General features: G+C 39.5%; 3 protein-coding genes across 7 annotated transcripts in view; all 3 read right to left on the reverse strand.

Annotated features, from left to right (window-relative positions):
• F10 (coagulation factor X) overlaps positions 1 to 3,779 on the reverse strand; it is a 37,876-nt gene extending 34,097 nt beyond the window's left edge. For 4 of the 5 annotated variants that reach the window (XM_044428677.1, XM_044428676.1, XM_044428679.1 and 1 more), the window contains exons 1-2: positions 1,980 to 3,779; positions 463 to 623 (exon numbers count right to left, since the gene is read on the reverse strand). In XM_044428677.1, the coding sequence (XP_044284612.1) occupies positions 463 to 623; positions 1,980 to 2,049 (231 nt within the window). In that variant the 5' untranslated portion in view covers positions 2,050 to 3,779. The remainder of the gene's footprint in view (positions 1 to 462; positions 624 to 1,979) is intronic. The other variant, XM_044428675.1, reaches the window with a different exon arrangement.
• Positions 3,780 to 3,900: 121 nt separating this feature from the next.
• Positions 3,901 to 13,422, reverse strand: F7 (coagulation factor VII). The gene is made up of 8 exons (XM_044428680.1): positions 13,285 to 13,422; positions 11,381 to 11,541; positions 9,229 to 9,253; positions 9,031 to 9,144; positions 7,808 to 7,945; positions 7,170 to 7,276; positions 5,302 to 5,422; positions 3,901 to 4,519 (listed from the first exon to the last, which is right to left on the reverse strand). Exons 1-8 carry the CDS (start codon positions 13,400 to 13,402, stop codon positions 3,978 to 3,980), a joined length of 1,326 nt encoding a protein of 441 aa, XP_044284615.1. The 5' UTR covers positions 13,403 to 13,422; the 3' UTR covers positions 3,901 to 3,977.
• A 5,576-nt stretch (positions 13,423 to 18,998) lies between these two features.
• MCF2L (MCF.2 cell line derived transforming sequence like) overlaps positions 18,999 to 23,777 on the reverse strand; it is a 92,134-nt gene continuing 87,355 nt past the window's right edge. Inside the window, 4 exon segments of the mRNA XM_044428722.1 lie at positions 18,999 to 21,106; positions 21,232 to 21,335; positions 21,729 to 21,841; positions 23,214 to 23,332. Of these exon segments, the coding sequence (XP_044284657.1) occupies positions 21,012 to 21,106; positions 21,232 to 21,335; positions 21,729 to 21,841; positions 23,214 to 23,332 (431 nt within the window). The 3' untranslated portion in view covers positions 18,999 to 21,011.

Raw genomic sequence — 23,777 nt, forward strand, 5'->3', positions numbered from 1 at the left:
GAAAGGGGGAGAGAACAAGAAGGAACAGGAGAAACAAATGGAGAGAACTATGGAGAGAAGCAGGACTGAGAGGTTCCCCTTCTGGCATTCCGACTCTGCATGAGCACATGAAGAGCAGAAGCTGCCCCTTCTGTTGTCATGTTCATTGCCTTCTGCCTGTGGAGGCCACTTTCTGAAAGGGAGGGTTGGAAAAATCAGTGGTTGCAACAGCGTGGAGAATCTCCATGGATACAAGAGCTTCTCCTTTTCAGAAAGCTGCCCTCAGCAACATCAGGGTGAGAAAAGCAGAGACTCTGTACAAAATAAGAATGGCTGAATAACAGTGAGGTGTCAGATGTTGCTCACAATTCCATGGTGAAGGCATGCTTGGAACCTAGTTTTTGTATTGTCCAATCTTGGGCCAAAGGACTGACAAAGGAACAATGGAAACCATCTAATATATATTAACCAGCTTATTCTTACAGTTTTCTCCTGGTCTTCAAAGGCTTCTCTTGCTTCTTCTTTCGAGCATTTTTCCTCATAACACTCCCTTTCAATATTTCCTTTTTTAAATTCTTCAAAGACTGAATTGGCTCTCCTCATTCTTTTTAAAAATGTGCTTGCATGTTTACCTGATAAGAATACTAATACAGAATAAAAAAGGGAAAAAAGTCATATGGACGTTTCATTATTGTTCACACCATTAGCTCAGTGAACAATTAAGTAATGAATAAGGTCACAACCATTGGCATACTAAGTCAGAAAATAATCCTAGAGCTCCCAGCATTCCCCAGCCAAAGTTTGGACTTTTTTTCTTTCCAACCATGCATAACGTTGCATCCTAAATGTCTTTAGGAGGTCCTGGTGCACATGATGCGTTTGTTACATGCTGGGGCCATGCACTGACTGCAAGATTCCATTCAGATCACAACCTCATGAGCAGGAACACTGCATGAATCTACCAGGACTAATATGGAAACTGCCTAATTCAATTTGGGAGCAGAATCCAGAACTCCCATTGACAATAACTAGAGATCCACAACATTTATAACTTTTTGCTGTTTGACAGAATTAGATCAAATCTGTCACTGTTTAATTCATGTGATATGCTTGCATTCTGAAAAAGTGTGCTTACTACCAAGGAGTTAAAGAAACCTGTTTCACTTCATGCATGCATTTCTTCTGCTGTCCTTCATTATTCCATTATTATTCTCCCTCCACCCATCTTTTTAACGTTTTCTTCTTTCAAAAAATCAAGTTGCCATATTATTTATTTATTTATTTAAAACATTTTTATGCCGCCCCCATCGCAACGAAGCCTCGGGGCGGCTCACAACAGAAGCAAAATACATAAATACATAAATAATAACAATATAACAATAAAAATATTTAAAACCCCCCAGTGCTGAGTCATCACTAGTGAGTCATCTTCCTGTGATGGAACAGTAGCAACAAGTATTTGTTATTTTCCTACCCCTTTTGAGCGGAACAGAAATATGTGTTTGTGATAAGAAGAGCTCTCGTTCAACTTGTATGTATCAGTTTCCATTTCTCACCCATGGCTGAAAGAGGGAATATTTTCAGCATGTCATCAGATGGAATAGTATTCTTAAGTCCTTTTTCCTTTAGAAACTTGCTGCCCTCAGTTTTCTAGAAACTGCCTATTTAGTGTACTGTAATAAGAACTAATTTACATACTGTGTACAGGCATCAGTATTTTATCTTAAATGTCTTATTTTAAAATTACTTACATTTAGGGAGCTTTTATAATTTTATGCTTCATTTGACTAATTTATATTGTAAGCAGTCTTTGTCAAGACCTTGAAGAAATATACTAAATAAAAATGCAGTAAATGCTGACAAGCCTCTCAATAAAGTAGGAGCCTAATATAATCCTAACGTGACCCTTGCTCCCTTCACAAGGCATATTTCTTGTGAAAAGACAGAGAAAAGAGAAATCCATTTCACAGAGAGAGGCAGAAGGATCAAGCCCACCTTACCATTTCTTTCTGACAGCAGGAGACACAGCATAGAAGCGAAGATCAGAATGCGGAGTAGCTGGTGAGCCATGATGTCTATCGATGCAAAGCAACGCTCTGTTCTCCTTCAGGGTTAGCCGTGAACAAGGTTCAAGCAACACACTTCCTGTTGCTGCGCTGCAGCTCTTATCATGCACAACCAATGTGTTTGTGTTTGGATGTGAATTCTTCAAATTATTGTGCTGACTGATTGGACATCCTGGTCTTGTCCAAGTAAGGTCATAGAGTCTATAGTAGATGAAAAGCACGTGGTGGGTTTGATGCCTCCAAAGCAAGCTTCCCCTGCTGTTTGCCTCAGATATTTGGGCATAAAAGAATTCTATGAAAAGCTTTGCATTCCTTTTCCTTTGCAGGAATAACCACTCCCCCTTAGTGTTCTGCACAAGGAAATTCAAAGACACCCTACTGACATCTTTAATGATGTCCTAATAAATTTTGCACCTAGCCTCCCAAAAATATTTTGCTTTGGGTGTGTCACTGCAGTTTCTGAACCAGAAAATAAGAAAAATCATTCACTTTCCATTCAACTGGTTCCTCTTACAGTGCTGAACTCCACAACTATACATAAGGGGGTAAAAATAATTTTAAAATAGAAGATAGGGTGGGCATAACTGAGAATACATTGCATGTTTTGGGTAGCAGATAATCATAATTTGGCTCACATCCTGAGGATAGGATATAGCAGCCTCCTCTATGGGATGTGTTGGACTGAAGCATGGCCAATAGCTTCCCCAGGTATCTCGAGGTTGGGCTATAATAGGTATATCTGGGCCTGCCAGAGGCAGAACTGGACTCAACTATTTTAGGAGAGAGTGTCATCATTTCCCATTTCCCAGAGAGAAATGGAGACATTTTATCAACCCAAGAAAATAAAAAGGGTGAATAATAGCAATAAAAGTAGGTGTACTTATTACCATTTACCACGTGTAAGCTGTCTTCAGATGTTTAGTGAAAAGACGGGATAAAAATGTTTTATTAAATTAATTATTAAAATGTGCAAATTCACTGGTGGGCATCTTATCACAGGGAGGAGTTCACAAGCTAGATATTTGCAGTTAAGTTTGGAGCTGATTGCGAGCACTGGAGCAAGCAGATTTTTTTCCCAACCTTATAGTCAATATTCAGTCATTCAATTTACCCTTTTTTATTAGGGTAAATAAAAAATTAACTCAGGGTAAGTTGGCGCATCACTATCCATTTTGTAAACTCCTGTCAAGTCTACCCACTTTCCCTCCCTAAACTAAAAACTCTAAATGCTTTAGTGCAGGTGATGGGGAAACCATGATCTCCCAGATGGCATGATAACATCAAGCCTCATAGTCACTGGCCATTTGCCATATTGGGTTTGGCTGACAGGAGTAGGAAGCAGTCACTGTTTGGAGGGCGTCAGATTTCTCAACCTTATTTTCATGTTCTATGATTACTGTTTCTTGTACCCATCCATGATACCGCCCTGCTTGTTTTTTGTCCATCGTTTTAACAGTTAAACTCCAAGATAAGAAGGAGAAGGAAGCCTGGTACCCATTCGTCTTACCTGCTGGTCCTCCCTTACAAATACTTTCCACTGAATCAACAAATGTGGAGTTTGCCAAATGCAACACCCGAATTCCACCCAGAATGATCATCAGCTTCTCATATACTGAGATCATATACTGTAAAAGGTACTGCTGAACCTTTTATAGTATATGTTTTCACTAAATTCAGTACTGCTAGTTTTAAAATAGCAAAAATTACTTTTTTGTTTGTAACTATAACACACACTGGTAGAAAATTTAAAAGCAAGTTAAAGCTATAATTAGGTAACTCCCATTCCACTCCACTCACAGTGTAACAATAATACTGAAGAATACATTCCTGGAGCATGAATAAAAGGAAGTTTAAATTAATAACATAGTCCTTAATTTATTTAGAATGCTTAAAGAATGCTGAACAGAAAGGTGTGAAAAAGATAATCCCAGATTAGGTATCCATGCGGTTGTTGAGCCAGTCTATGTATTTGTACACTCGTGTGTAAACACCGTAGGTGCCGACTGCTGCACACCCCCTGCCCCAGCTCACAATCCCTGTCAGAAACCAAGTATTCTTGTACTCTGTGGCATGAGGTCCACCACTATCACCTTCACAGGAATCTTTACTCCCATTTAAATACCCCGCACAGAACATGTTCCCTGAGATGGTGAAGTTTGTGTGCTGGACACATTCTTTCGAATGGATCTTGGGGACCCGCACTCGCATAAGTGTTGCTGAAGTGGCCCCACCTTCTATGAGACGCCCCCACCCACTCACGGTGGAGTATTTAACATAGTTCAGGACGTGCTTAGCGAACTCTTGCTCAGGCAAACATATGGGCACCACATAATCTGTGAAGTTCATTGGGGTCACTAAGTGCAGCAAGGCTATGTCATTGTCAACTTTTTTGGCAGAATAGTTTTCGTGGATGATCATTTTATCAACCCTGCTTTCTTGTTCTCGTCCTTCTACACGGTTTACCCTGTGGACACCTGAAACGGCAATACATTGTTTAGGTAGCAGACATCGTGTTCCTTAACTCCACAGATCTCAGAGCACAGTACGTCTTTTGGCTCATATGCACGAATGGTAAACCCTGACTAGCTGCTCTGCTACTCAGTTTTCCCCTACCTTGTGACTTCCAGATGAGTTGGACAACAGCTCCCATAAATGCCAGCCCACATAAATGGACTGTATCATGGGAGTTGCAGTCCAACATCTCTGAAAGGTTCAGGAGGGCTGCCTTATATATCTCTTTGGTACACAGTAGGATTTTAAAGTACAGGAAAAAGTTTATCTGTTTCTCCTGCCTTTTACAGCTGCATTCACATTGCCCACTGTAGCTAAAGGAATAAGATGTCTTTACCTCTTTAGAATATAAGGTCTATCTTTTAGGAGGAACTCTTCATGTTGGCACTCTTAACCTAGTTCACAGAAAAAAGGTCCCCTTTTTGTCCATTTGTTATCATGCTTTGGGTGATAGAGGTTTCAGCTGAGTTACATGGAATGCCAGTAAAGCTTCCCACGTAATACTGCTTTTTCATTTATTTAAAGTGTTTATTAACCCCTCTTTCAAAAACACCTTCCAGGAAAACTTGTGACAACTGGCCACACACATGAGTTCAGGTTTGGGTGGGGGGTTACTTACTAAACTGAACCCAAACCCAAAGACTTGTGTTGGTCCAGCACAGAACAGTAAAAGCCTTCTGATACCCATTTTCTCCTCTCCTTAGTCCCAATGAGATTCCAAAAGTGAGCAAAAGATGATACTCACCCAATTTTATCCTGAGTGCTCCTTTGCGGTTTTCATCTAAGCAGTGGGCTGCAGTAACAACCCATGATTCAGCAAGTAGAACACCTCCACATTTTTCCTGCTCACCATCTATGATGATAGCCTAAAAATATATGGCCATTTTTAATATATATTATTGCTCCTCCAGCAAGTCATGGAGGATGGTCTTGCTGATATTATTCATATAATGGAGGAGTGCAGGACCTTATGCCTGGGGACCAAATGCAGTCTTCTGAGTGCTCCAGTCTGGCCTTCCAGGTTCCCTAGCAGATCATACCCCTTTCTCTAGTATCTCCCCTTCCTCCAGCCATGAATTGTTTGGTGGTTATTTGGTCCTTAGCCCCATTTTAAAAGGTTGACATCCCACTCCTATGGCTTAGTTACTGGAAAATATACTGGCATTGGGATTGTTCCTGTCTCTTTTGCCTTTCGCCCTGCATGTTAAAACCCTGCATGCATGTTAAAACCCTGCATTTTAATTTTATATTATGTTTGTAACTCAATGTATTTTTTGTATTTTTGTATTTAATGGTAATTTATTATGTTCTATTGTATTTCAATGTATTTTATTGTGTTGTAAGCCGCCCCGAGGCTTCGGCAAGGGGCGGCATAGAAATGTTATAATGATGATGATGATGATGATGATGATGATGATGATGTCATGAGTGGAGCCAGCTGGAGCCAGGGGTCAGACTAGATGGCCCGGAAGACACCTTCTGACTCATTCAGTTTCTATGGTTCTATGATGGACCCCAAAAGGGGTTCTTTGAAACTGAATAGGATACTTAGGCTGGAAGATATTCTGCCCTTTTGATCTAGTGTGTTCATGTCATGGAATGGTTCAGTGATTTATGTCTTACCTGGCATTTTAATATTCCTTGATTGTAAGCCAACCAGGCCCTGTTATGTTGTAGCTGGCATACAAATGCTATTAATACATAAAGACACTCAATTTTAAAAGAACACTTAAAAGTATTGACAACTAAAATCACTACAGAGTTAGAGCAAGGGTTATAATGAGGAAGGACCATAATGATTAGGGATTGCTTTTTTGTTTAGAAAAAAGATGATTAAAGTATGTGTGTGGGGACTTGATTGTCAAAGAAGTAAATAGGGAAATGTTTCAGCTGAGCTGAATGGATAGCATCTGCCCCATTTTCTGTAGTTCGTGGAACTAGTAAGCAGCTTTTGGTGGGTAACATGCTTTAACTTAGGGAAAGTCACAAGCTAAAACACCCTTTTCCCAGAATACAATATTGTCATTCTCTAAAGCAAAATAAACACTGTTCATCAGTTTTGATTTGGTCTTCATTCACACTTCAAGTATTTGGTTTTGGGTGGAATATACAGGGAAAATGAGCATAACTGTTTCTAATTGTTTATGCATATTCTCCTTCCAGGTTGCCTTCCAGAGTATTCAAATGCAATATTTTACTGCTGATTTTACTCTGATTGTGTGTGCTAGGTTGATTGTTGTACAAGGACCTAATGATATAAGGAATGCTTGTGATCTTTATCTATCTCAGCCTTCCCCAGATGTGCAGGGGATTCTGTATATTTCAGTATTTGACAGTGACACAGGGCCAGTACAAGGAGGTACTTGTAGCAACTCCTTAAACTTGGTGACTTCCTTCTGTTCATGCCCAGCACCTTGCAGAATGTCACTATTTTGAGCATTTGGGGTTCATGGAGGTTGTCCTATTTCTTGTGAAAGCCAGGGATCTGATACAGTCTTCCCCATGCTCTTGCCCTATGCAGAGTATGGATAGAGTTCGAGCCATGTGTGACCATCCAAAATGCTTTGGAAATATTAAGAGAGAAATCTGTATTAAAGTTCATTGAAGACTCACTTGCCATGGGCATTCACCAGGAGGACAAGCATAGCCACCCACGATTCTGCCCTCCAGGGCTGAGGCTTTTTTTGCCAGGATGGGTATCTTCCCACAAGGATAATCAACTGTGAAAACACATAGCTTATTATGCATGAAATACAGTACAAGCCATTAAAGGGGGTTTTATTTTTATCAGAAGCAGAAGAGGTTCTGCAGTAAGCTTCCCAGCATGTTGTCCCCACATCCATTGGACAGCAACTTCCATCACCCATGGCATGCCTATTCTGGCTGGGGATGGTGGGAACTGTAGTCTAATGAAATAGGAGGCATCAGGCTGGGAAAGGCCATTCAAGAGCTTAATAAAGTGCCATCTTTTTGAAGAACAAAATTATACAGCTAGGATATACAGAACAATCCTGTACAAAATTATTCAGCTAATTTTGCTAGGATTAGACAAACATAGTAAAATGAAAGATGCAACTGCTATTCAGAAGAAAAACATTTTGTTGAATGGAGGATTTAAAAAAGCACTTTAACCATAGCTATAAAGGTTTACTGTCATTGTGTTTTAAATAAGTTATTGGATTACTGAAAATTAAGACTTATTCCTGCCTGCCCTCTGGCATCTATTGAAAGAGCATGTGATTTGTTCTTACCTTTTGGGATGCAAGATACATTATTGTCTCCAAGCCTGTATCCCTCTGCACAAAAACACCGCCGTGCTATTGAAGTATCTACACAATACTGCTCACAATTGCCATTTTCATAATCACACTTCAGTGTGGTTTCTGGACCTAAAGATAGGAAAAGACCGTGTGGACCAACCCAATTTTGTTGGGCAAATGCCTTGCACTACTGAATGCCTTATTTGCAACAACACAGGGAAGCAAACATAATGTGAAACTAAGGTTCTAAAATAGGGGTTTAAATGGATTTGTCTCCCATTCATACTTAAAGTCAAGTAGTTAAGGTTCACTGGTTTCAGTACTTCTGTCTACATGTAGTCACTACTTTTACTACCACTGAACTGGAAGCTAGAGGGACTGCAGCAGCATAAAAGAGGATTTGTACTCCTACTGTTGTGTTGGTACTGCTTGTGCTATCCTGACAGATCTTGGCTTAGCAGCAATTTAGATAGGGATCTTCTGCATCACAAACCATAGAAGTGTGCTCAACTCTCAGAATCCTGTATTTGAAATGCTTAACGTTTTGTATATATCTACAGCTCTCTTTTTTGTTACTTAATTAAAGGCATGGTCATTTTGTCTATCCCACCCCTCCCAGTTGTGACCCTCAACTAGTAAGAAGGTCCTTTTGGTGTCAGTGGAAAGTGTTTGTTTTACTTATCCTCAAAGCTGTGTGTGCATGTGCAGTGCGCGCATGTGTGCACATGAAAAAAATTTCAAGGACAGCAGCAGGAAGGGTAAAGGATAAACTTCTCCTCCCCACGTACTGTAGCCCAGTAACCATTACCTACTCCATGCTTGTCTTTAAGGATAAAAATGTGATGTAGCTGCACAATGCAGTAAGCATAAGTTGTTGGCCCTAGTGTTGCTAGAAGAGTGGTTGTTATGTGTCATCAAGTCATCTCTGACGAATGAAAGCCCCCCAGAATGTCCTGCACTTTGTTGTAGCTGGGTGCCATTGGTCAAAGCTGCACATTAGCTTTGTTTCTTGACATATAGATATTTGTATATAAATATATATTCTCAGTGCCCTCAAGCATGAGAACCAAAGAAAGTCATGTTTTTTCCAAAATTGTTGCCAGAATCCCTGACAATGAATATAATTTAAAAGTTAATTTTAACTTTTAAACACTTAAAAGTTATTAAAATATTATTAAAACTAGCCAATGTTATTAAAATTAGTCATTTCATACCTGTTTCACAGTTTTTGCCTTCATACTCCATGGGGCACATGCAAATGTATGTTTGGTACTGGTCTATACACGTCCCACCATTCTTGCAAGGGTTGGAATCGCACTGATTAGGGTCTGTAGAATCAAACACTCAGCATCATCAAAAGTTTAAGACCAATAGTAAACTTTGTTGAATTGTGCTATTATAAATCCCCTTACCTGTGTATGTTGTCCAGAAATCCATCTGAGCAGAAAGAGACAGGTTGTAGACAAAGAAGGAGCACAAATTAATACCTTCTTACAAATAAAATAGTGTGTTCACAAGCCTTCCACAACATGATGTTTAGGACAACCACCTTCACCATCCCTGACCAATGGCCATGGTAAAACTTGCTGTTCAACTCAAGGTATTCAGACTGAGACAAGCTGGTTTTGATTTTTTTTTTTTTTAATGGGAGAGGGTTATGAAAACAAACCTCAGTCTCCTAGACCTATCAGATCATAGCATTAGGACCAGAGAGATGTCTAACACAACTTCCTGCACTAAAGCAAAAGTGGTACCAGAAAATAGATGGGACACCTGACTGCTGCCGAAATATACAATTGGTTCTCTCCCTCTCTCTCTGCTGGTAATATGTTGCAAGAGAAATTGTGCAATGTGATGTCACAGCACTGAGAGTTTCCCTGCCTCCACTTGAGCAAATTTGTATTGGAAGTTTATTATCAGTATACTATACCAGTGAAGACAGAGTGAGAAGAAATGAATTTGCTACTCTCCATGAAGCCACACACCTCAAGATGTTCAGAAATTCTTGGGACAGCCACCTGGTTCAGATGGAATACCAAACCATGGCTGATATTTGCTCCTACGTCTATACTTGTCTGGCAACAAACTCAAGCTTGCTGTCTTTTAGTTATTTTTGTATTTATTATTAATATTTATATTCTATCTTATTTACTAAAAAGCCATCAACATCAGAACTGGAAAACACTAGCTTATGCTTCCCCTGCAAGACAGAATTTGTGTACCAGAATCATACTGGCACACTAATTTGTGCTTGAAACACGGGCTTGCAATTTTGGCTGGGAGGGCAAGAACAAACCATGGTTTTCTGGTTTGGACAGAATGGGAAACTATGGGTTGATGCAAATTGGAGGAAATCAGACCAAAAAGATTTGGAAGGGAACTGATGAATCCCATCCTTTTCCATGTGCTGCCAAACCATGTGAACATAGACTTTTCTTGCATTAAGGATCTTGCTTAAAACATTAATGCTATTATTGACAGCATTAACAGATTTTAAGTTTATTTTCATTATTATGACATTTATACCCAACTATTTTTTTCCTTCTGCAAGGCAGCTTATCTGATTCCCCTTGCCATTTTATCTTAACCATAGTCTTGTGAACTAGGTCAGGCTTAGAGTCCAGGCTTAGACTGACCTAAAGTCACTGGATGAGTTTCATGACCCAGTGGGGGCTTGAACTGGATCTCCAGATTTCCAGTTCCACAGTTTAACCACTATACCACATTGACAATGTACTTCCTTGTAAGTAACCTTTACGGAATTGTGGGATGATCTCAGAGCAGAGAGCAATTGAAGCTATATGAAAACAGCTAAGATATCAGTCTTTACTGATCTTGAATGTTGTCTTTATAGTTCTCCTTGGAATCCTTTCCAGCTTGGTCACGTTTTCAGTTTTAGCCTATTGGCGGAAGCTTACATGGCAGAATAAGGTTCTAAACAAACAAATCCCTATGCACAAAACAAAAACTAAGCAATCATGTCAGGAACATCCTAGAATGCTTCTCTCTGGGATCCTGTTTTTCTACATGTACAGGTCTGTCTGTTGTTTTACTTGAGAACCGATCAGGTACGTGAACCTATACCTTGTATCTGAAAAGGTGTGGCCCAGAAATAAGTTTACCAGATCATCTGCCATTTGTGAGAACTGGGACTTTACAGCCATTTTTCTTGGTCTGTATTGCTCATACCAGGACATATATTCTAGATGAAAACACCTCAAGTAACCAGCATTTCTTGTCCTATTAATTTCCATGGATTGGTTAAAATAATCCTGTTTTGCACCACATTGCCATTCAATTACGGCAAGTGAAGTACAGCCTTTTTGAATCTCCATATTTGTTTGCCGCCAAATTCTGACAGCACAACACTCTGGGAAGTCCAGAAGCTGGGAACTGGTTCCTGGGTCACCCAAAGTTGCCCACTCTTGCTATTTACTCATGCCTAGTTTCTTACCAACTTTTACACCTCATTTAGGTTGGCAGATGCCACTGAACTTAGAAGGTGCTTTTAAGAAAGAACAGGCCAAAAGAAGGCTGTTCTCCACCCTGCTCTACATCTCTTACCGTCCTTTTGTCATCTCTGAAGATTTCTCTTGCTTCTTCGAAAGAACATTTCTCTTCCAGGCATTCTCGCTCCAGTGATGGGGCTTTAAGCTCTTCGAGGAAGGAATTGCTTCTTTTATTCCTTTGCAGTACACTGCTTGCTTCCTTGTGCTCTAAGAAGACTTTAAAAACAAAATCAGAAGCCACTGACTGGCAACATCCATCAGACATAGTTATAAACTGAGGAAAGCAGGAAACAGAAAAGAACTGACATAACATTATTTTGTGCACACTTTGGGAAGTGGTGAGAAGCTGTGAACTTATATACATTGCTCCAGTGTTGCTCAGTTCTTTGTTGCCCAGCTGTTGTTTCTCAGCACCGCTCTCCTTTCATTTACCCTCACCTGACAATCACCTGTACCCTCACCAGTACAGGAATTGTAGGACAATGTTTCTGACTGAACATGTATAGGATTGTGGCTTAAATGACAGTGAGGGAAACTGCGGCTGAGGAAGGTGAAGCTGAAGTTGAATGTCAATATTGAGGAATATTTGGTGTAGCACAGCCACTGTGGAGGCTCTGCTCTTTCAAAAGTCATGCTTTGGTGTTCAAGAATTGTGTCACAGGGCATAAAATCAATAGCCTGGGTTCAAAGAATTTGCATGAGCCCAAGAATTTTTTTTCTTCAAGTAGCAGTTCCTGTCTACCCCATATGGCCAAATTATGCTCAGTCTTTCTGCTCGGTTCAAAGTTCAAAGGGTTCAAACAGTGCTGGGAACTGTTGGAGGAACTTGAAGTCTGATCTCCCTGGATTCACTGAACTGTCTTCTCTTCTTGGTACCCTAGACATTCTAAATGAAAAGGCATGTGAGAACATTCCATGAAGGTGCTCAATTCCATCCCCTGCCCCCGCCCCCATCTGCCTTGTTCAATCTTTGGTCCTCACCCAGAGCATGACTCTCTTCTTTGACCTTGATTCTAAGAGCAACAGGCTTTGGTGAGGTTATTTGTATTTTTGGGATAAACAGGCCCAAGGCAAAGAAAGCACGCTTTTAAAGCCAATAGTATTTCTCATAAATAGTTGCTTCTATAAAGACATATTATTTTTGTTCTACTGCATTCAGATAGCTTAGTTTGTAATTAAAATCTACTTTAGATTAAACAAAAATATACTGAATAGTTAGGTTGTTTCATTTTGTCTACCTTATGTCACCTTTTATCCTCACAATAAAGAAACATTTAAAATACTTTCCAGCAACTTCAGGAGTATCACAAATGATCAGTTGGCATCAACTAAAGTCTATGATTGTTAATGGGATAATCTTTCTACAGCAAGGCCTTAATTCACTCATTGATCAAATGGGACGATTTACATGTCTTATTCATTTCTGGAATGCAAAGAATCACTACTGTGGATGCATACATTTATGATACCTACTGTTCAGTTTTGTCAATGAATGCTAAACATTTTATCACACATAGGATTTCCTAGGGGAAGTAATTTTAAAAGTAATGATGAAATTTTCTGAATATTTAAATATAGCAATATAATATAATTCTGAATATTTAAATATTAAATATTGGTATAATATAGTTATGTGTCTCAATTAAGTCTCAGTTAAGAAAGCAACCAAAATATAGAAAACTGCCTCTGAACAATAATTGAGCATAGTGTTTTAGATATGGTCAAATTTGCTAACATTTTGATCTCATAGTCTAGAACCTGATAGTTGGTTTGTTTATGATTAAATCATTAAGGTAAGCAAATGAACCTCACCCTACAAAAGTTTGATTTTAGAAAATTTTAGAAGGGTGCAATGATTTCTTGGAATTGCTGTATACTTTCAATAAAAAAGAAAACAATTACTATTAACAAAATCAAACATGTTAAGATTATATACTAGTGCAGTTCTATGAATCATACCTGCAGCCAGCGAAAGAGGATATAGAAGCAAAAGACAGAAAAACAGAAGCGTGTAGTTACAGGAAACCATGATGAAACCAAAATGCTGTGTCCGAAGTGTGTACAGATATTTCAGCATGAACTCTGTGACCAAAGTTCTCTCTTTTTAATTGCTTCTGTTGGAGGAGGAGTGCAGTTATACTCAGAAAGAAAAAACTGAAAACATAATACAACCATACCTAATGACCAAGTTGGTACAATAGACAGAATGTTGGATTTTGGGAGAGATCAGGGATGAAAGCCTTCTAAGATATGAATCTGCTTCCGCCGCCGCTGCCGCCACCACCACCACCATCCCTTTCTACATAATAACGGCAGCTAACAATAACAAGAAAGCACAATAAAACAATGAAAAGCACATCGCATATATACAGGAGCAGATAAAAATGTAAGGGAAACCTAAGATAAATAGCAGATGAAAACAATCAAAATCGGAAGAATAAAAATGGCAATACAGCAGCCACTTAAAGGGTGAAATCCAGGAAAGCCTTTGCCCATGGAAGGTGCCTCCACCCAAGTTTTGAGGATCACTCCTTCCTCCACACCACAGCTCACCTCATTCAGCATTTTCAGGGGCTGCCATGGGAAGAAACAGGTGGGGAAGTCCACTTTTGCCAGTGTTAACTGATCAGTTTAAATTGAGTTACAAACTGTTTTTTCTTGAGCAGTAAAAGTGACAGATTAACTCAAACAAGTCTTTCCTTAATGATGAAAGGACTACAGTTTGTTAAAGCCAAGTCTTAAGAAGGAATTCCAAAGCAGCAGCTCCACCATGGAAAAGATCTCTTCACTGCCAAGCAGAATTCAAATATTGACTGTCCTGAGAATGGCTTATACAGACTCAGCCTAATCTACCTCACAGGGTTGTGAAGAAAAGTATTTAATTGCCACGCACAACCTGAATGGTGGGAGACAAATGTTAATAACAGTAATTGTTATCTATGCTAAAGCAGCTCCCTATTAATGATGGGTGTGTTAATTTGGGAATATGACTTGCCAAGAAGTAACCTTGGGTCACCTCGCAACACAGATGCATAGTGGAATTCTCAGCTGGCTACTTTCCCTCTTCTCTCTTTGTGCCACAGGCACAATGCCCTCCAGTTCCAGTCTGAACTAGAAACAACAGTGGAATACATTGCATGGTGTTTTGTCTCTACTTATTTTATTGTACTTTTTCTTTGGCAGATTCCATCCATCTCCTGTGGCAAAAATCTCAGGGCATGCTTACTCGGTCATTTTCCCCATGTTGGTGCGGTAGGTTAAGGCTGAGAAAACAGATAACCTGACATAGTCACGAGAGGACCCACAAGTGCATCAACCCCCAATCTTGCCACCTGTGCCCTGGGCCTTTAGAACTGTCCCAGTTGATATTATGTGCCTTTAAACAAGCCTGCTTTCCCCCTCCAAATTTAGGAGCCCTGTGGTTACTAGACCTAAGGACTTATTCCCTTAGCAGACTGATAGGGAATGAAGTACGAAGGCAGAAGCTTTAGAAGGGAAAGTGCCATCTTTCATACCAAAGTCTGCTCATCATCATAAGTTCAGAGTCCAAAACTGCCCAACAGCACCACTGCCACCCCAGTGCGCGACTGCAGAGAAGTTCCCTACTCATTGTTAGTGGACCATTGCACTTACATATGTCTCAGAGTTAATACAAAGTATAGATATACAATAATATACACAGTTACTATTGTGGGCAAATCTATACTGCCTTCCCATGGTTTTTCCAGCTCTTAAAGCGTTAGAAGTTCCTTGACTGAAGGGAACAAGAACAAGAAAGCAAGATAAATCGAGAAACAATTGTGTACGGATTTATCCAGGGCAACCATAACTTTTCCACTCAAACAGTAACTTTTGAGTCAGGACTTTTAATAAGATGCAAGTTTGCAAATTAAGTGCAGGCAAGTGAGATGTGCAATAAGTCCTCACCCAAGCAGGACTTCCCCTTTTGTGGCAGAGCCTTCCATCTGTGGCTAGCTGCCAACCTTGAATCTGAACAGTTTGTAACTATATGGCAGGAAGGAGATGGTTCCAGGGAATGGGAAGGTGCCCTTTTCCTTTCATGAGGAGGGAACTTGTGGTGCATAAAGGGGAGGCTTTCTTTCTTGACACCTGTGCCCTTATCCTAATGGACCCTTCATGATACTAATGTGATATTATCAGGCAGACTCTGATAACTTTTCAGTACTTGCAAGAAATATTTCGGATCAGATGGCAGAGAAAGCATCTGGGATTATGGATGTCAGCTTTCAAAAGGATTTGCTTCTCAGTCTGCTCAGCAATGTAATGGTTGGGAAATAAATGGTGGAGACATTTCCACTTGGGCATCAGCAGAGGGGCTGTCTCTAGTAAAGTTTTGTAAAGATTGGCAGGGGGTTTGGATGGGTGACTTAAATTTATTTATGTATTATTTATGTTGAATGTTGAAATGTTGAAAACCTCCCAGAGAACTTCAGCTATGGATGGTATAATAATGTAATGTGATAACAACAGTAACAACTGGGGACTAGAACCTGCATCTCCCCAGTTCTAGCCCCCACTTAGCCACTACACCACACTATCTTCAAATAGTTCATCAAGTGATTATCCTTAGAGTTCTTCAATCCTACCCTGTAACATCATGAACCAAGCAAGAACCAAAGAGCAATTTCTTGGTATTTGCTAGGTGATTAGCATGTACTGACTGTGTTCTTGACATGAAACACCAGCTAAGATAAAGTTGTACCAGGTAGCATCAACAGATTATGTTTAGATTGTCTGGAGCAAGGAATGTAAGAGCGCTTACAACATTTGTTTATCTTCAAGACTCTGTCTTGCTTTTAAATGCTTTTTGCTTTTAAATGATTTATACTGCTGCCCCTGTGAGAGTTGAAAAAGATATATTTCTCTCTTACCTAGAGCTGTAACTAGGGTGACAGTGACAGAGTATTGTGGGGCTGGGTTGTGGCATCCTTGCCTAACTGCATAATGCAAAATGTGAGGAGAGGACATTCCAGGAAGGAAGGAAGGAAGGAAGGAAGGAAGGAAGGAAGGAAGGAAGGAAGGAAGAGGGACGGAGGGAGGGAGGGAAGCTTGCTGTGGTTAAGAGAGCTGAGAAATGTCCCAGTGGCCCGTTGCTTTTGTCTCACTGAAATTCTTTGGAAATGACAGAAACCTATGCAGCTGCATCTACAATTCTCTTCACCACAACCAGAATGGACACTGTTAGAAATATACATAACTTTGTGAACCAGCCAGAGGTTATTGGTAAATGCATTAATGAAATGAAAGTGTGTATACTGCAGCTACGAAGAAAAGACCTGGGTTTTGTTTGGTTTACAGTGCTGGGGAGAGATGTATCTATTTCCCCCATGGCATTTTCCCATTTCAGCGTCCCATGACAAACTAGTTTTTGATGAGGGGGTGAGGGAGGATGCAGATTAAAAACAAGAGGCCCTGCCTGAACCCTGGGTGGAAGGCAAAGGTGACCCCAGAAGTGGTGGGGAAAATGCCTGCTTGTGTTCCTGAGGAATGGTGGTGCTTCTCATGTCTGTGAGGCAGTCTGAACCAAGCTCAACAGACCAGTGCAATGGCACCAACCACCACCAGATAGCCTGGGCCTAGGGATCTAGGCCCAATCCTAGGCTGGGCTGTTACCAGACCTTGTATGCCACAGGTGGACGGGGGAGATCTACCCCTTATTACAGAAAACTCCCTGTAGACTAAAAAATGTTGGGGAGGTAGAAGAAAGAAATATTGAAAATAAAATCGGAGTCAAACTAACATCTTTCTTCAGCATATGTTATTTGCTGAGCTTCAGTCCTCAGCCTGAACCCTGGAATATTAATACCAGACAGAGCCTTGCCCTGTAAAGTATATATTTTTTTCCTGATGAACAAACAAGTGTAAGTTATTTAGGGTTCTATCAGAGAGGCACGAGAGTTGAAAATTTAAAATCAATCTCAGCCAAAAAAGGTCAGGATGTGTCAAGATAAGCCTGGAGGCAGATGTTTTCAGACTAGAAGTGTAGGTCATGATAACCATGCACAAAAGTAATGGATGTTTTCTGCTGTGATGTTTTCTTTTACTCATCTTTGCAAAAAGCTAAAAGTGTAAATTTGCTGTGGATGATGACAGTGGCAGCTGGTCCCACCTGGAGATGGGCTCACTGTCTGTTGTTAGTGTGCACATACAATAGTCTTTTTTATGAAAAATGACTTGCTGGTCTCTGCCTGTCAACCATGGGGATGGGGCTAACCTAAATGCTCTGGTTATGCTCTACAAAGGATACAAGGATACATACAGGTACCTGCTGTTTGGCATTTCTATTTTCCCCCCAACAATAGTAGCTTTGGGAGGTGAGTGATTTTAATTATTTATTTATTTAAAACTTTTTTTTTTTATACCATCCCATCACAGATGTCTTGGGATGGTTCACAACAACATTAATAAAATAGAATAAAAATAGAAGAGTAATAGTAGCACATCATCCAATGTTAGGTATAAAACCACAAATAAAACAACTTAGCAATTAAAATAAAAAAGTTTTCATCTGGCGGCAAAAGGAAAGAAGCGTTGGCGCCAGGTGAACCTCTCTGGGGAGCATGTTCCACAGTCGGGATGCCACCACGGAGAAGGCCCTCCTCTCGGTAGCCACCCTCCTGATCGCTTTCAAGGAGGGTTCCCGAAGGAGGGCCTCTGCCTCAGATCTCAAGGGGAGGGAGGGCACATAGGAAAGAAGGTACTCCTTCAGGTATCCAGGACCCAAGTCATTTATGGCTTTATAGGTCATCATCAGCCCCTTAAATAGGGCCCAGACTTCAAATGGTAGCCAGTAAGCGATTAATCAGGTCGGGCTGAGGATTACTTCCTCCTCAGCACTGTGGTCCCAAATCCAATCCCACCCACCTCCCCATAGCAAAATATGGGGCGGTCCATGATTAGAACGTTCGAAATTACATCTAATTTACCCCTGACCCAGACCCTGGGGGCAGAAAAGGGTTACTGGGATGTAACTTCTTGCATAATCCTGGAATGGCAAACGGTTGTAAGGACACATAGATCAGCAGCAGTTTTGAACATCCAGAAGTTAAACATCAAGATTATTGGGCTGATGGAAAGTTGTTCAGACCTACTTACACCCTACTTACACCTACTTTACATTCTTTTCATGTCCACCCTGTAGAACCTATTTAAGTAAAACAGAGTTCACCCGGTGGAGGATCTATGAAAGCTATGACTACTACCCTGAACAGACAGCTTGGAATGAAGTGAGCCAACTGAGTAAGACCAATCTCAGGCCCTTTTGCTAGAGATATTAGTCTTGCTTTATTTGTTCTAGCTGCTGGATTGGCAGAATCTCATTTCAGTGGTATTTATCAATTCATTTGAGTACTGTGTACTCAATTCCTGAATTACTGAGAATTCTTTCTTTCCACATTTGTTGCACAAGTATTGATTTGGTTAGAATTATGGCCCCAAATCACTTGCCTTAGGCCTGCAAGACTCCTCCCCTTCTTTTGGATTCTACTTTGTTACACAGTTCAACAGATCCTGTAGGTTTCCTTGCAGTGCATCTTTTCATATCACCATTTCTTTGCTTTCTCCCCCACTGACATCCTCTGTGCCTTAATCAGGTTTTAATCCTCACCTCAACTAGGCAGACAAAACAAATTCAAAAAGATGCAGACCACTTGTTGAGACCACCCAGCAAGAACGGCTGAAATTTATTCAAGATTTCATACATACAATAAAGACATTGGACTTTTTTTTAGTAATTTACAACAGCAGTAGAAAAATTTGGGCCACATTAAAGTGCAATGATACATATACAACCACATGAATAATGATACTATCAGGACCAAAGGGAAAAGAGACAGAGTTTTATATAAGAGCCTTCTTCGTAGCTTTCCCTTCCCACAGAAGCTCCTTCACATGAGCCAAAGAAGAAACAAACCCCTTCATTCATCCGTTCTATTTTAGAAAGTCTTATATTGTTTTTCAGTTAACCAAGTCCCACTGGCAGCTGGGAGATGGGATATAATTGTGAAGGCCTGTGTGGACACCAGAATAGCATCCTTCCTTCTAGGACAATTTTTGGAGCAATAGATTTTTTTTTAACACTCGTATTTACAAGGTGCATTGCAAAGACTATTGCTATTTTATTACCACAATATAATAGACTTATACCTTGGCTGGCAAAGTCTTGTTCTTTCTATACTGGAGATTGTATAAAGTAAAACCCTGAACAGTCTTCAGATTGTGGCCTCTTGAAGAAACCCGAGTACATACAGAGGCCCCTTTAGCAACCTGAAGAATATAAATATATATATTTTACATTAATACTTATCACACACACATAAACATATACAGATAGACATAAAATTTTGTATTGGCTGGAGCCAGTCATTCTTTGATTGTAATTGTCAGAACCTGTTTCTGGCATTTGGAACTCTTTAATGTACTTTGAGACCCTATTTATACAAGAGGAAACAATATCTGAATTAATCATAATGGATTCAAACTGCCTAGTTTTCATAAGTGCTGAAGGTCAAACATGCACTTCCATGTAACTTTTCATCATGAAATGCATGGATGAGGTACTAAAGATATGGTTTATAAGTTATTTTGGAAGTGTGTGTAATCCAATATGGTTTATACATGCCTTTATATACTCTCTTAATGTGGTAAGGCAGATTTGTAAATTATATCTTAGAAGGAACAAATGTATACAGTAGTAATCTATTTCAAATGTAGAAGATAGAATCACTGATGATTCCTTTGTTTGAATGACTGTTTTTAGTAGTTCTTCCATGAAGCTCTTAATTTCACAATAAAATTTTAGAAGTGGAAATGATTTCAGTCTAGAAAGGGATATAGAAAGGTCTCAGATATTAGTTTGGGAGCCATCTTCTAACTCTAAGAGTGAAAAACAGTTGTGTGATATTGTATAATGCTTAACTGATATAAAACGTATGCCAGTGTTTTCGCCATAATAAAAATACAGGGTTTGTTTTTATCAAAGAATCTATCAAATTTTCAATATTCCATAAAAATTATCTTTGTTATAGAATTTGGTTTAATGGTTAAAAAAAATACCTCAAAATGGACATTTCCACAAACTGTAAAAAAAGGATCTGTTGACGTGGACCTGTTTTTCTTTTGTAGTGTAGCACATGGCTACACGAAGCACAATGGTGAAAAGAAACAGAAAAGAATACCCAGGTAAGAATTGAATTCCCTGATGATTTAAGAGATTTCCTGCACTTTACATATTGACTCCTGGAGGTTTTTTTGTAAAACAGCTTGTAAAGATAAAGTTTCTTATGTCTTTCTACATTATACATTAACTTCATATTTATTGTTTTTACTGTACAGATTTATACCAGTAGACACAACCTGGTTTCTTCATAATATTCTTCCATGTTATCCATGGCAAGCTCCATTTTGTACTAGAAAAGACTTCCAACATGCAATTTCCACAAGGCCATCTTTCCACCAAGGTGTCCAGTCCTACCACTCCATGTTCCCAACCACCTTTTACATTTTCATTCTAGGTCTTTAAGAAGACTTTGTAAACAACCATTTAATTATGGAGGCTGGCAGTATCAAGAGACATGCAAGAGTGGTACTTCTCCATTTCCTCTGACATCCAGTATTCACATTGGAAGTGTGAAAACTTCATTAAGAGTCTTGATGAAGCTTTAGAGTTAGCCCTTCATGTCTGAGATGCCGGTGCTACTAACATTGCAACTTTCACTGTAGCTTGAAGAGGAGCTTAATATACTTGAACCAGTTGCAGATTCTGGATGGAATGCACACAAGATTACACAGAAGTATATTTTACCTTCACATTTAAACTAAAGTTAACTGAACTCTAGCAATTTAACAAATGAAGCTAAACTGAAGCATTTACAATGAAAATCTTACCAGAGCTGCTCAGAGACAGAGCAGATTTTGAGTTTCCAAGCAATGTCAGCAGACTGTTGACTGGGACCCACCCTTCTTTGTTTGTGCTCAGATTTCTTATATACCTAGGAAACACATGTTTTGAACAGTATGAAGATGTGTATCATAAAAATATTATGCCTCATTTAGAGGGAATATAGCCTTTTCTTAGAGAAAGATGATATCTGAAATTTGCCCAGGTGCATACTTAATATCCAGTTTGGATACAGGGGAACCACACTCTCCTTTGCCCACAGTCACTTTTCTTGTAATTCTCATCTTTCCTTCAATGGTTATAGAGGAAAGATCTCTATAAATATAACCATGGGTGAAAAAGGAAAAGTTACAAAAGAAAAGAGGATTGAATGAATAATCCCGCTCCTGCTCTTGTAACTATAGTTAGTTATCTGTGGCATTATGCCTGCAATGGTTCAAAGTGCTTTTAAAGATGTCCTGTCCTAAAATCTAATTCTTCATACCAAAGCCCATCTTCTCCTTCGTGGATCAGCTGAACTAACTCTCCACTTTTCAGCATCAGGTCTTCAGAGCCTCCATTGTCATAATTGGCCATGACTGTGTATTTACCAGGTGCCTAAACAACGAAAAGAAACCACAGTTGATTTAATAAGAAACAAAAGCATAACCATGAGGGACGGTGTAATTATCAAAGTAACAAAAGTAGGTTTTGACATTAACCAATCAATTTATCGTAATTTTTAAAAAGAAATTTTATGAACATCCCAGGAATTCCCATTTTTAGATGAGAAATAAAAAATTGCAAGTGCATAGGGATTTCCGATCATATATGTGGAACATTTCTTTCTCACAAATGAGATGCAGAAGCTGCCACTTGGTTGGAGTTCTAGATCTTACTTACAGAAAGTATTATGCATGCACCATTTTTCAGGGCTGTCACATTCTGAGATGAGGCTGAGGAACTGCTTCCAGCCTAAGGACCACATTCAATTCCAGAAAAACTTTCAGAGGGATGCTTTCCAGTGAGCAGAATCAGAGACAATTGAGTTGACCCCAAGGAAATGTGGAACCAAAATTACAAAAAAAAAAAAAAACCCCACCTATTGTAACTCAAAGATTTTGCTGCCAAGTAATTAAGCCCTAGAAGATGTAGTCCAACCCTATAATGTGAATTAAAAGCTGCAGAAAACATAGAAACAACTAAATGATTGGCCAGGGGAAGGAAGATGGAATAGCTCTTTGGGGAATCCTAGAAGGCTGAACTGGGATTCCAGGCATCCCAGATTTGCTATCCTTGGCTGAGGTCCCCTACCCATACTCTAGGAAAAGCAGATCTGGGGTTCTGCAGATCTGAATTACTTCAGCAGCATTCCACCAGGCAAAATGGAATGTCCTACAGCTCTAGGACATTACTGGATGCTGGTGTCAGCTTCGCTCTCTCCACTGGCATGCCTTTTCCATTCACAAACAGTAAGATAAAGAGCTGCACCTGGGACTGTTTTACTGTGGGGACAAGAACTCACTGCTCTCTCTGGGATTGGTGCATCCAACATCCATCAATAGTTTATAAAGTTTGCATTGCACATACATGTTCACATATTCTAGGAGTTCCTGCAGTGTAAAGGAATATACATTTGCCCATTGTAACAAGAAGCACTCTGCAAATGTGGTATGTGTATACAAGCCCACCTGTCCATCTGTCTATCCACTCACACCCACCCTCTCTCTCTCTCACACACACACTACCCCTCATCTATATATTCAGAGCAAGGTATGTTGCAGTACTGCAGAAAACTGTTACAAATTCCCCTGTTGATGTACTACCGTTATTAGTCAAATTAGGCACCTACCCATTACTATACATCCTGAAGACAAAAGTATTTCAAAGAACACAAACCACACAGGCCCTATGAAATATTGATAATTGAACATGGATTCCTATGCTTTATTTCCTTCTTCCTTATAAATATGAACATGTATTTATTTACCAGCTTCTTTTCTTCTTTTCCTTCTTCTTCTGCATCTGAGGAGTTAAGTGGATCATCTGCACTAGACCAACCATCATTTTCTTCAGAAGCATCAAGCGACTGGGATGTTTTAGCCCATCCTTAATAAACCAGTAACTTATCATTATTAAAAATGTCTACATCAAGCACTACAAACACTATTGAAAAAATATTTATGAAGCTTTTAGAATATTTCAAAATACTAAAAGTTGTGTTTGACTTTAGATGCTGGTACTTTTATATAAAATTCAGCATCCATTTAGAATGGGTTATAAAAAGCAAGCACACACCTCTCAGCTAATTCCACTGTACTGTACTATCTTGTGCTCTCTTTGGAGCTGACAGGTTCCTGGTTGTATCACAACTCTGGCTAGATGACAAATTTGAAATTAACCAAAGACCAAATTTTTGATCAAACTGTACTATTATTTAACATACTCAGTCATACAAAGCATTATTACAACTTCACTCATCACTATGCTGGCATAGATAAGTTCATTCTTATGTCTTCTCAGACCTTCTTAGATCCTACTTATACCACAAAGG

The sequence above is a fragment of the Varanus komodoensis genome, unplaced genomic scaffold (assembly GCF_004798865.1).
Source record: "Varanus komodoensis strain SLA01 unplaced genomic scaffold, ASM479886v1 scaffold2, whole genome shotgun sequence".
Taxonomy (NCBI): Eukaryota; Metazoa; Chordata; class Lepidosauria; order Squamata; family Varanidae; genus Varanus; species Varanus komodoensis.

Coding starts and splice junctions, on each gene's coding strand:
- F7 (XM_044428680.1), bottom strand. CDS start 13,402: ATGCTGAAATATCTGTACACACTTCGGACACAGCATTTTGGTTTCATC. Junction 11,542..13,284: donor TCCTCTTTCGCTGGCTGCAG/GTATGATTCATA, acceptor TTGTTTTTAAAG/TCTTCTTAGAGCACAAGGAA. Junction 5,423..7,169: donor CTGGTGAATGCCCATGGCAA/GTGAGTCTTCAA, acceptor ATATATTTTTAG/GCTATCATCATAGATGGTGA.